This window comes from Scyliorhinus canicula, chromosome 16, assembly GCF_902713615.1.
Source record: "Scyliorhinus canicula chromosome 16, sScyCan1.1, whole genome shotgun sequence".
Classification (NCBI taxonomy): Eukaryota; Metazoa; Chordata; class Chondrichthyes; order Carcharhiniformes; family Scyliorhinidae; genus Scyliorhinus; species Scyliorhinus canicula.
The window spans coordinates 112,768,615-112,779,354 of NC_052161.1; the positions used below are offsets into that span (position 1 = coordinate 112,768,615).

Sequence of the window (10,740 nt, forward strand, 5' to 3'; positions counted from 1 at the left end):
AGTGGAATATGTGGCAGCCATTGTGTGCATGGTGAGGTCCGAAAAGGAGCGATGTGATATTGAACAGGTATTTTATTTGTGCCTGATGTTGATTGAAGGATACATATTGACCAGGACACTCAGGTTAACTCCCCCACCTGGCCTTTGTCCAAATAGTGCCATGTGATCTTACACATTCACCTGAGTGAGTGAATGGTCTCTTCTGGAGAGCAGAAGCTCCAACAGTAACAACGCTCCACTTACTGGACTGTCAGCCACTGGGAGTGTGGCTTGGACACACAGCCAGAGAGAGTCGAGAGTGACCTAATAATGCTGGCACTCAGGAAAGGTGAGTCTGATCATTTAGGTGCTTTCCCTGTACTATCTTGATCTGCTTGGAATTTTGAAAGCTGAAACCTTTTTTCGGATTTGCAGTTTCTATCAGTATTCAAACTGTCGAAGGCGCAGTCATTAATCACATTCACTACTTTCCTCAGCAAACTGCACTCAACTTCTTATGTTATCAAGACATCATAAAACTGATTTAGCGTGATGTTATTTTTTAAAATAAATTTATAGTACCCAATTATTTTTTTTCCAATTAAGGGGCAATTTAGCGTGGCCTATCCACCTAACCTGCACATCTTTGGGTTGTGGGGGCGAAACCCACGCAGACACGGGGAGAATGTGCAAACTCCACACGGACAGTGACCCAGCGAAGGGCCGGGATTCAAACCCAGGTCCTCAGCACCACAATCCCAGTGCTACCCATTGCGCCACGTGCCACCCCGCCAGTGTGATATAATGGAAAAAGCCAATTTGGACAGTGACAGGGCCAACTCTGAGAAAATTACACTGGATTATAGAGAGCTGGAATGAGAAGCCTTTCTACACCATGAACAGCTGATGAATTTACTGAATAGTTCAGTGACTTCTATCATTTTGTACAGATCACGAGCTAGTCTGGGGGTGAAGAAGGCCCTTCTGCCCATTAATCCCTTGCTGGCAGAATATCAACCGTACCATCTTCCCATGACAGCACCTAGTTATTTTGTAAATAACCTCCCATGTCTGGCCACACTAACCTCGTCATCCACCTTGGAAAGAAATTCCCCCAAACCTGTGGCCACTTGGCCCATCGTCCGCTGGAGGCAGTATGGGGGGGGGGGGGGGGGGGGATCCCAGATGGCAAATAGAAGAGCCGTCAGGAATCAGCCTCGGAAAATGGGACCTTCTGAGGTTCGAGAAAATACTTAATAAGATAAAGAAAGTGAAGCCGGGTTTAGGCGGCTGGAATTCGCTGTGAGTGGAGTGTCGCTGAAGGCCGTCTCCATGGGAACGCGAAACAAAGAGGCTGAAAGTGACACATTGAAATTGACACATTGAACGTGACCCCGCGCCCGGCTCACGCCGCTGCAGGGACATGGCATCGGTTTGCCCTCTACCCCCTATCGATCGATTTGCCCCCGACCCCTTGGCAGCATTGCCCAGCTGGAGGGTACAACAGCACTACCAGAACCGAGTGATGGTCGGCAACTGGGCGGAGGAAAGGGAGAAGGTAAGAGGGAGGAGTCACAGGGGGGCGGGAGAGACAGCCTGGAGGAGGGAGGGAGGAAGGAATGAATGAATGAATGGAGGGAGGGATAGATATATGGAGGGAAGGATGCCTCTGCTCTTGTGGCCCTGGGGAGAGCGCGGCGTTATTGTCTAAGAAGTTACTGCAAGTGAGGGGGGAGACGAAAGCCAAATACTGAGACAGCTGGAAATCTGAATGAAAATCTGACAATGCTGGAAATAGTCAACAGTATTCTGGGGGGGGGGGGGGGGGGGTGGTAACAGATGGATCATCATTCATCAGAGTTTGAAAAAGTTACAAATGTTAAGGACAGAGAAGGGAGGGGGCAGGGGAAAACAAAATGTGTAGGGTGGAGGATCCTGGACACAACAACATTTTTTTTCCCTTTTAGCTCTGCTGTTTAATGTGTCCTCTTGCTTTATCTGCCTGCCTGTAGTTGCTGAGTGGCAGCTAACTCAATAGGGACTGAACTCTCCCCGCCTCCCACCATGGTCTAATAATAATATTTATTATTGTCACAAGTAGGCTTACATTTAAAAAAATAAATTTAGAGTACCCAATTCATATTTTCCAATTAGAACACAAAACATACAGTGCAGAAGGAGGCCATTCGGCCCTTCCGAGTCTGCACCGACCCACTTAAGCCCTCACTTCAACCCAATCCCTTTAACCCCTCCTAACCTTTTTTGGACACTAAGGGCAATTTAGCATGGCCAATCCACCTAACCTGCACGTCTTTGGATTGTAGGAAGAAACCGGAGCACCCGGAGGAAACCCATGCACACACGGGGAGAACATGCAGACGCCGCACAGACAGTGACCCAGCAGGGAATCGAACCTGGGACTCTGGCGCTGTGAAACCACAGTGCTAACCACTATGCTACCGTGCTGCCCCTGCCCAATGCAGAAGGAGGCCATTCAGCCCATCGAGTCTGCATCGAGCCACTTAAGCCCCTCACTTCAATCCTATCCCCTTAACCCAATAACCCCTCCTAACCGTTTTGGACACTGAGGGGCAATTTAGCGTGGCCAATCCACTTACCCTGCACATCTTTGGACTGTGAGGGTGAAACCCACACAAACACGGGGAGGATGTGCAAACTCCACACGGACAGTGACCCAGAGCCAGGATCGAACCTGAGACCCGGATGCCATAAGGCAGCAGTGCTATCTACTGCGCCACTGTGCTGCCCTCAAGTAGGCTTACATTAACACTGCAATGATGTTACTGTGAAAACCCCCAGTCGCCACATTCCGGCGCCTGTTCGGGTACACAGAGGTTGAATTCAGAATATCCAATTCACCGAACAGCACATCTTTCGGGACTTGTGGGAGGAAACCTGAGCACCCTGAGGAAACCCTAATCTTCCCATGGGAGCCCATTCAGAATGCCATTGGATTGACTGCAGGGGCCAAGGAGGTGAACTCAATGCCACCATCACCAGCCTCATTGTCATTATCACTTGCTTTCTAGGAAATTAAATGTGTGCCTGGGGGAAAACCAGTGCCTGATTGGTCTGTGCCCCGTGTGTGCATAGAACGACCTTACTGGGCTGCCAACCACTAAAAGAAAGATATAGACTTCCCCCCACAATCAACATCCTGGGGCGACCATTGATTAGAAACTAAACTGGACTAGCCACATTAATACTGTGGCTACCAGGGCAGGTCAAAGGCTAAGAATCCTACGGCAACTCACCTCCTGACCACCCAAAGCCTATCCACCATCTACAAGGCACAAGTCAGGAATGTGATGGAATACTCTCCACTTGTCTGGATAAGTGCAGCTCCAACAACACTCAAGAAGCTCGACACCATCCAGGACAAAACAGCCCGTTTGATTGCTCCCCTTCGACAAACATTCAAACCCTTCACCAGAGACGACCATCTACATCATGCACTGCAGGAACTCACCAAGATTCCTTAGACAGCACCTTCCAAACCCATGACCACTTCCATCTAGAAGCACAAGAGCAGCAGATTCCTGGAAACCCCAAATCCTGGACGTTCCCCTCCAAGTCACTCACCTTCCTGACTTGGAAATACCCTGACGTTCCTTCACTGTCGCCGGGGCAAAATCCTGGAACTCTCCCTAACAGCACAGTGGGTGTACCTACACCTGAAGGACTGCAGCAGTTCAAGAAACCAATTCACCACCACCTTCTGAAGGGCAACTCGGGATGGGCAATAAATGCTGACCTAACCAGCGATGCCCATATCCTGCAAAATGAATTTTTTTAAAGTAAAAAAAGCAAATGGGTTTGGATGGCAGCGAGATGTTGTAGAAGCCATTCTGTGTGCGCGAGTGTCCAGTTTTTAGTGTTATGAGGCAGACTGCAAAAGCAATGATAATCCCCTAAAAAAAACATTGGTTTGGCCTCCTGGGAGTATAGTGTTCAGTTCTGGGCACCGCACTTTAGGAAGGGTGTGTAGGAATGATTCACGAGAATGGTTCCCGCAATTTGGATTGGATTGGATTTGTTTATTGTCACGTGTACCGAGGTACAGTGAAAAGTATTTTTCTGCAAGCAGCTCAACAGATCATTCAGTACATGGAAGAAAAGGAAATTAAACAAAATTCAAGAAAATACAAGAAAATACATGAGAATACATAATAGGGCAACACAAGATATACAATGTAACTACAGAAGCATTGGCATCGGTTGAAGCATACAGGGTGTAGTGTTAATGAGGTCAGTCAGTAATAGGGTCATTTAGGAGTCTGGTGACAGTGGGGAAGAAGCTGTTTTTGAGTGTGTTCGTGCGTGTTCTCAGACTTCTGTATCTCCTGCCCGATGGAAGAAGTTGGAAAAGTGAGTAAGCCGGGTGGGAGGGATCCTTGATTATGCTGCCCGCTTTCCCCCGGCAGCGGGAGGTGTAGATGGAGTCCATGGATGGGAGGCAGGTTCGTGTGATGGAGGGACTTAAGCTACATGGATGGATTGGAGAAGATGCGGCTGTTCTCATTAGAGATGAAGAGGTTTAGAGATTTGATCAAAGTGTTCAGACAAAGTAGATATGGAGATAATGTAACAACTGGTACAAGGGCCAATAGTCAGAGGATAATGATTTGAAGTGAGTTGCAAAAATAATCGAAGACAACAGGAGGAAAAGCCCCTTTATACAATGAGTGGTTAGGATTTGGAATGCACTGCCTGTGAGTGTGGTGGAGGCAGATTCAATCGTGGCTTTCAGTAGGGCAACGGGCAGCTAAGTGGGTGCATTGAGTCAATGCTGGCTCCTTGTAAGAGCAATTGAGTTAATCCTACTGTCCCGATCTTTGCCCTTTTGAAATCCTCGATTGAATCTGCTTCCATCACACTCTCAGTCAGGGCATTCCAGAGTATAACCACGTGCGGTATAACGAGGATTTGGTTCTAGAGAGGGAGTTCCGGAATTCACCCAGCGACAGCAATGTATTTCCAAGTCAGGATGCTGTGTGGTTTGGAGGGGAACTTGCAGGTGGGGCTCCCATATGCCTGCTGCCCTTGTCCTTCTGGAAGTGGAAGTTATGGGTTTGGGTGGTGCTGTTGAAGGACCCTTGGCATCATGCTGCAGTGCATCCTGTAGATGGTACATGCTGTAGCCATAGTGAGCTGGTGGTGGAGGCAGTGAATGGTTAAGGTGGTGGATGGGGTGCCAATCGAGCGGGCAGCTTTGCCACTTCTTCATTTCCAGCGTACGTTCTCACTGTTCCGTTTCTTTTCTTTGTTTCATGCAGTTCATCAAAGGGACTTGTTTTGGGACCACCACATACCGAGCTGACTACAAGCCTTACCCATTTACTATGCCCGACCCCAGAGAGAATGTTATGATAGTGAAAAAACATCAGGTGAGATGAACAGCGCGGTGAGGGGGTCCCAGAGATTGGCACCAAGACAAAGCCCTTCTGAGCCCCGGTAATCAGACAGATTCCACAATGATCTCTGAGGACGTGCCACTGTGACGGGTGGGGGGTGGGGCTCTTGCACCTATCCAGAAACCACAAATGTGGGCCCGTAATAGTCTCCTTCCTGATTTGGCCATCTGATCACTGAGACGTGCTTGGGAAAGACGTGTGCCCTGTGATACCACTTTGACTGCAGTTCCTTTGACCAAGAAGGGTGGGGCTCACCCTCAAATCCTCACCCTCTCCTGGGGGTTGCTGGAGCCCATTTCATGGGTGCCAGCCCACCTCCAGCTCCTCCCCCAACTGCATGAGTCTACACAGTGAGATCCCACAGGCTGTTTGGTTGAGGGATATTGTTCACATTTTCCAGCAAGGAGGACTGGATAGCAACCTGAGGCAGGGACGCTGGCAGATTTGTATTGGATTCTCATTGGTTTATTTATTTATTTAAAAAGGTATTTATTCCTAAACACATGTAACATCAACAAAGTACAAAATATACAATCCATCAAATCACAATCCACAGTTTGTGCAATTTTCCCCCTTTAATCCCCTCACCCCCGCCCCCCCCCCCCACCTGCGACGAACTGCTTCTCAAATAACATCATGAAAAACCCCCACTGACCCTGAAGCCCTCCTCTGAGTCCCTCAACTCAAACTTTTTTAAAATATAAATTTAGAGTACCCAATTCATTTTTTCCAATTAAGGGGCAATTTAGCGTGGCCAATCCACCTACCCAGCACATTTTCGGGTTGTGGGGGCGAAACCCACGCAGACACGGGGAGAATGTGCAAACTCCACCTGGATAGTGACTCAGAGCCGGGATCGCACCTGGGACTTCGGCGCCGTGAGGCAGCTGTGCTAGCCACTGCACCACCGTGCTGCCCCCCTCAACTCAAACGTTATTTTTTTTTAATTTAAAGTGCCCAATTCTTTTTTCTCCCAATTAAGGGGCAATTTACCGTAGCCAATTCACCTACCTTACACATCTTTGGGTTGTGGGGGTGAGACCCAAGCAGACACGAGGAGAATGTACAAATTCCATCCAGACAGTGATCCGGAGCCGGGATCGAACCCAGGTGCTTGGCGCCGTGAGGCAGCAGTGCTAACCACTGCGCCACCTTGCCACCCCCAACTCGAGCTTAATCTTCTCCATCTGGAGAAAGTCGTCCCCAGCCAGGCCGCCAGCCCCGGCGGTGTATCCGACCTCCAATTTAACAGGATCCTTCGCCGGGCAATCGGAGAAGTGAAGGCCACAACATCGGCCCTTTTCCTCTCCAGAAGCATTTCCGAGACCCCAAACATCGCCTCCATAGGGTCTGGCTTGACCTCCACTATCTTGAATAGCGTTCCAAACAGCACCTCCCAATAGCTCTCCAACTTCTCGCAGCCCCAGAACATTCGTGCATGATTCACACTTCTCGCACCCATAGGCCACCCCCAAGAAGAACCCACTCATCCTCCTCCGAGTCGTGTGTACCCTGTTCTCACTGGTTTATTTTGGCCTAAAGTACAGTGAGCTGATGGGTCATCTTTCTGTGCATTACCTAGGTGGGAGGAGGAGTTAGGCCCATTTTAGATGACGAGTACGGAGTGAGACCCTTTGCAGGGGGAAACTCCACGTCCTTGCACGTGAGGCTTGTTTTGATTCAACTGAAGTTAGTTTTCAGGGTGCACTTGACGAAGTCCAGAATGAGTCGCTTCGTCGCAGCGGTGGAGGCGAGGTGAGAACGTTGTTCAGGCGGTTTGGCTAACCACACACATATGTTCTGCTTTTATCCCAAGCTCGTGGAGTTTTGGGTCTCCTTCTTCAGCACCACGACGGCGATTCTGAAGATTGAGTTGGAGTCCTATCCTTTCGTGGCCATTTTTGGGGTGTCAAACTTGCCGGAGCTGCGGTCTGGTGCGGGGGCTGATGTCCTGGCTGACGCCTCGCTGATTGCCCGGAGGCGAGTATTGCCGGGGTGGAGGTTTCCACCCCCACCCAGTGCCTCGGTGTGACTGGGGGACCTGATGGAGTTCCTGTACCTCAAGAATGTCAAGTACACCGTGAAGGGAGCAATCGAGGTTTTCTGTCGGAAATGGTAGCCGTTTATTGATTATTTCAAAGTGTTGGTCACCATTAGTTGTTGAAGGGGAAAGGGGGAGGGATTAGGTTTCGTGGGAGGTTGTTTTATGTTTCTGTTTTTTATGTATGTTAATTGGTTTATTTTTTCTTGTTATCTTGTATTTTATAAAGTGAAAAATGTTAATAAAAATATTTTTAAAAATATCTTTCTGTGCATTCCACCCACAGGGGCAGTCTTGTCTGTATTTTGCAGTCTCCCCAGTTTATCCTGAGAAGTAATCTCAGTACTTTGGGAGCGAGTGCCCCCCACAAAAAAAAACTTTGCTCTTCAGGTCAAGAATTGCCAACGCCTCATATTTTTCTACTATTTTCATAAGCTTCAATTTCACCTCCATAAACAATGTTTGTACATTTAGTGGTCTATCAGTTTAACAGTGGAAAGTTGGGAACTTCCTGTTACTACATTAATTGCCGCACCAAAGTTGCAGTCAGCCAACATGTCACTCTGGTCAAGAAAGTCCATTTGCAAGGTAAAAATTGCAAGGTAGCAGTGAGCTGAACAAACGCTAAAAGAGATTCAGCATGAGCATAATAAGGGCAGTCACAATCAGACATCGTGCTGAGCAGTGATAGTGAACCAGAACTCTGTTTCCGCTGCTCTCAACTGTTCAAAGTTGATTTTAGGTGGTTTTCCAGATGCAAACTGCTGTGCATGGCGAATGGGCCAATTTTGAAGAAAATTGCAATGGGCGGGCAGTGGCTGGCATGTGTTTGGACTGGCACAGCATAAACCTCTCAGTGGGTGGGTTATTCATGCCACTGAGTCACTAATGAAACAATAAAACTATTGTGTGTAAGTAAATGGAATCATAACGCGTCCTTCAAAATTATAGTCTAAAACTCTGAAATCACACGCAACAGTAGAATTTGATTTATTCAGTAATTGCAAATCAGGAGCTTTTGCCTATGACTCATGTTCCCTGTGTGCTTAATAAGTTGCCTTATTTTTTAGGGTGTACCTCTTTCAGTATTATTCCCTCATCACAACGCTCCACACTCCTGGTACTATGTTACTCAGTACGATGAACATATCAATAGACGCCCAAACCCATGTTTGCCTCCACTTCGTAAATGGAACAAGAGGACTTTGACCTGGTCCCCAGAAAGTTCAGACTACCCACTGATAGGTATGTACTACAAAGAATACTTATGACAATTTTCTCCCCTTTACCATGCCCTCCATCTCAAATGAAGAAACTAACTCTTGGCAAGACGTAGTTTGCTAGGTGACAGCACTTTGTCCAAATGGGCATTCATCATTTAGGAGTATTGGCAGCCTATTCTTCCATGGTGTGGGAGGAGGGGGGGTGGGGGTAAGTGGTGGCAAAGGTAATGAGAGGTTGCCTTGAGCAGTCCTGCCCCCATTTGCCTTTCACGTGCAGGTTTTCAAGCAGATAATGATCTAATCCAGGGGTGGGCAAACTACGGCCCGCGGGCCGCATGCGGCCCGCCAAAGGTATTTCTGCGGCCCACCAAGTCATTAAAAAAAAAAAAAAATTTTTTTCTAAAAAAAAAAAATTTTTTTTTTTTTTTAATTTTTTTTTTAAAGGTTAATGGGTGGGGGGGGGGGCTGTTGGATTACTTTCTGGCATAGGGTGGATACGTTGACTTGAGTAGGGTGATCATTGCTTGGCACAACGTCGAGGGCCGAAGGGCCTGTTCTGTGCTGTACTGTTCTATGTTCTATATGAGGCGCCCAGAATCATAACCGGGTGAAGTAATTATTTTACTTAATATACTATGCGGCCCTTTGTGAATTGTGAATTTCTGAATGCGGCCCTTGCACGGAAAAGTTTGCCCACCCCTGATCTAATCTAAAGAAATCCAGAGTGATATTACTCTTCCCAGTTTGGAGCTATCGTAGCTGAGGTCAGCAAACCCGGCACCAAGTAGGGATCAACCTTGGGACCATTGGGTCTGTAAACTTGCACATTCCCAACTGGCTTCACCCCTCCATTGGCAGCTATGCTGCCGACACTCCAAGACCTGGAATTACCTAAATTAAGCACTCCCCTCTCTTCCTCCCTTCCATACCCATCTCTCTGACCAATTCTTGTCTTATGTCACTTGGTGTCACTTTTTGTAACAAAGAGCTCCTTGGATTACTTTACTGCGTTAAATGTGTTATATAAACGCAAGTGACACCGGGGGGGGGGGGGGGGGGGGGGGGGGAAGGTGGGGGGGGGGGGGGGGCGGACGATGACTATGTTTGTTTATTTAATTTAAATTTATTTTGAAGTTCTTTTGTTGTTCATTGGGGTGGGGGGGGTGGGGGGATGTGATACATGCGTCGATACGGTCTGGGGGTGGTACGGTTATTATGGGTTATTTTGTTGCATTTCATTGTTTGTCGTTATGTTTTATATTTTCTGTAAAAAATTCCAATAAAAATTATATTTTAAAAAAAATAAAATAAACGCAAGTGACTGCTGTTGTAACTCATACACGTCTTTTATATCTATTTCTTTTCAGCTCCTCCTACAAATTTTGGTCTCTTAGGGGAAAAGAGAGCTGCATTGAAGAGACAAATGCAGAACCAGCCCAAAATGTACGACACCATCTACACTCTCTCCTATGGTCCCAATTCTCTTGTTCCACGAGAGCCCATAAAGAGCCAATGGTAATCCCACACTGCCCGTGTCGAAACAATGACAAAACATTGCTACAGTTTTCCTTAACACGGTCTAACATGGTGGCAAAAATTGGGATGTGATAATATGCCCAGCCTTCACTGCCATGGGATGTATCAGGAGCTCACAGCAGCACATACTCCTAATAATTACCAAATGAACTTGTGGAAGTAGTTAATTTACACCTATCAGCAGGTATTTAGCAGAATATATCTTAAGAAATAACTCAATAATAAACCATTGCTTACCTGCGCTGTGCCTTTTTGTGTTTCGTAGAATCATAGAATTTGCAGTGCAGAAGGAGGCCATTCGGCCCATCAGGTCAGCACCGGCTCTTGGAAAGAGCACCCTACCCAAGCCCACATCTCCACCCTATCCCCATAACCCAGTAACCCCACCTAACCTGTGTTGGACACTAAGGGCAATTTAGCATGGCCAGTCCACCTAACCTGCACATCTTTGGACTGTGGGTTTCAATCTCTCTACTTGCGAGAGGTCGTGTGAGAACATTGTAAACTTGATTCCCCCCCCCCCCCC

At 47.5% G+C, this 10,740-nt stretch overlaps 1 protein-coding gene across 3 annotated transcripts; it reads left to right on the top strand.

Annotated features, from left to right (window-relative positions):
- Nucleotides 1–1,308: 1,308 nt before the first annotated feature.
- On the top strand, nt 1,309–10,455 carry c16h1orf158 (chromosome 16 C1orf158 homolog). Of its 3 annotated transcripts, none has more exons than XR_005457365.1 (4): nt 1,309–1,537; nt 5,277–5,387; nt 7,231–7,529; nt 8,526–8,685. XR_005457365.1 is itself a non-coding variant. In XM_038773157.1 (4 exons), the coding sequence occupies exons 1-4, from the start codon at nt 1,403–1,405 to the stop codon at nt 10,195–10,197; spliced, it is 573 nt and encodes a 190-aa protein (XP_038629085.1). In that variant the 5' UTR covers nt 1,339–1,402; the 3' UTR covers nt 10,198–10,455. The 3 variants fall into 3 exon arrangements, 2 of the variants coding, with proteins under 2 accessions (XP_038629086.1, XP_038629085.1); XM_038773157.1 differs by lacking the exon at nt 7,231–7,529 and adding an exon at nt 10,046–10,455 and having other exon boundaries at nt 1,339–1,537; nt 8,526–8,700; XM_038773158.1 differs by lacking the exons at nt 5,277–5,387; nt 7,231–7,529 and adding an exon at nt 10,046–10,455 and having other exon boundaries at nt 1,330–1,537; nt 8,526–8,700.
- The last annotated feature ends 285 nt before the right edge of the window (nt 10,456–10,740 follow it).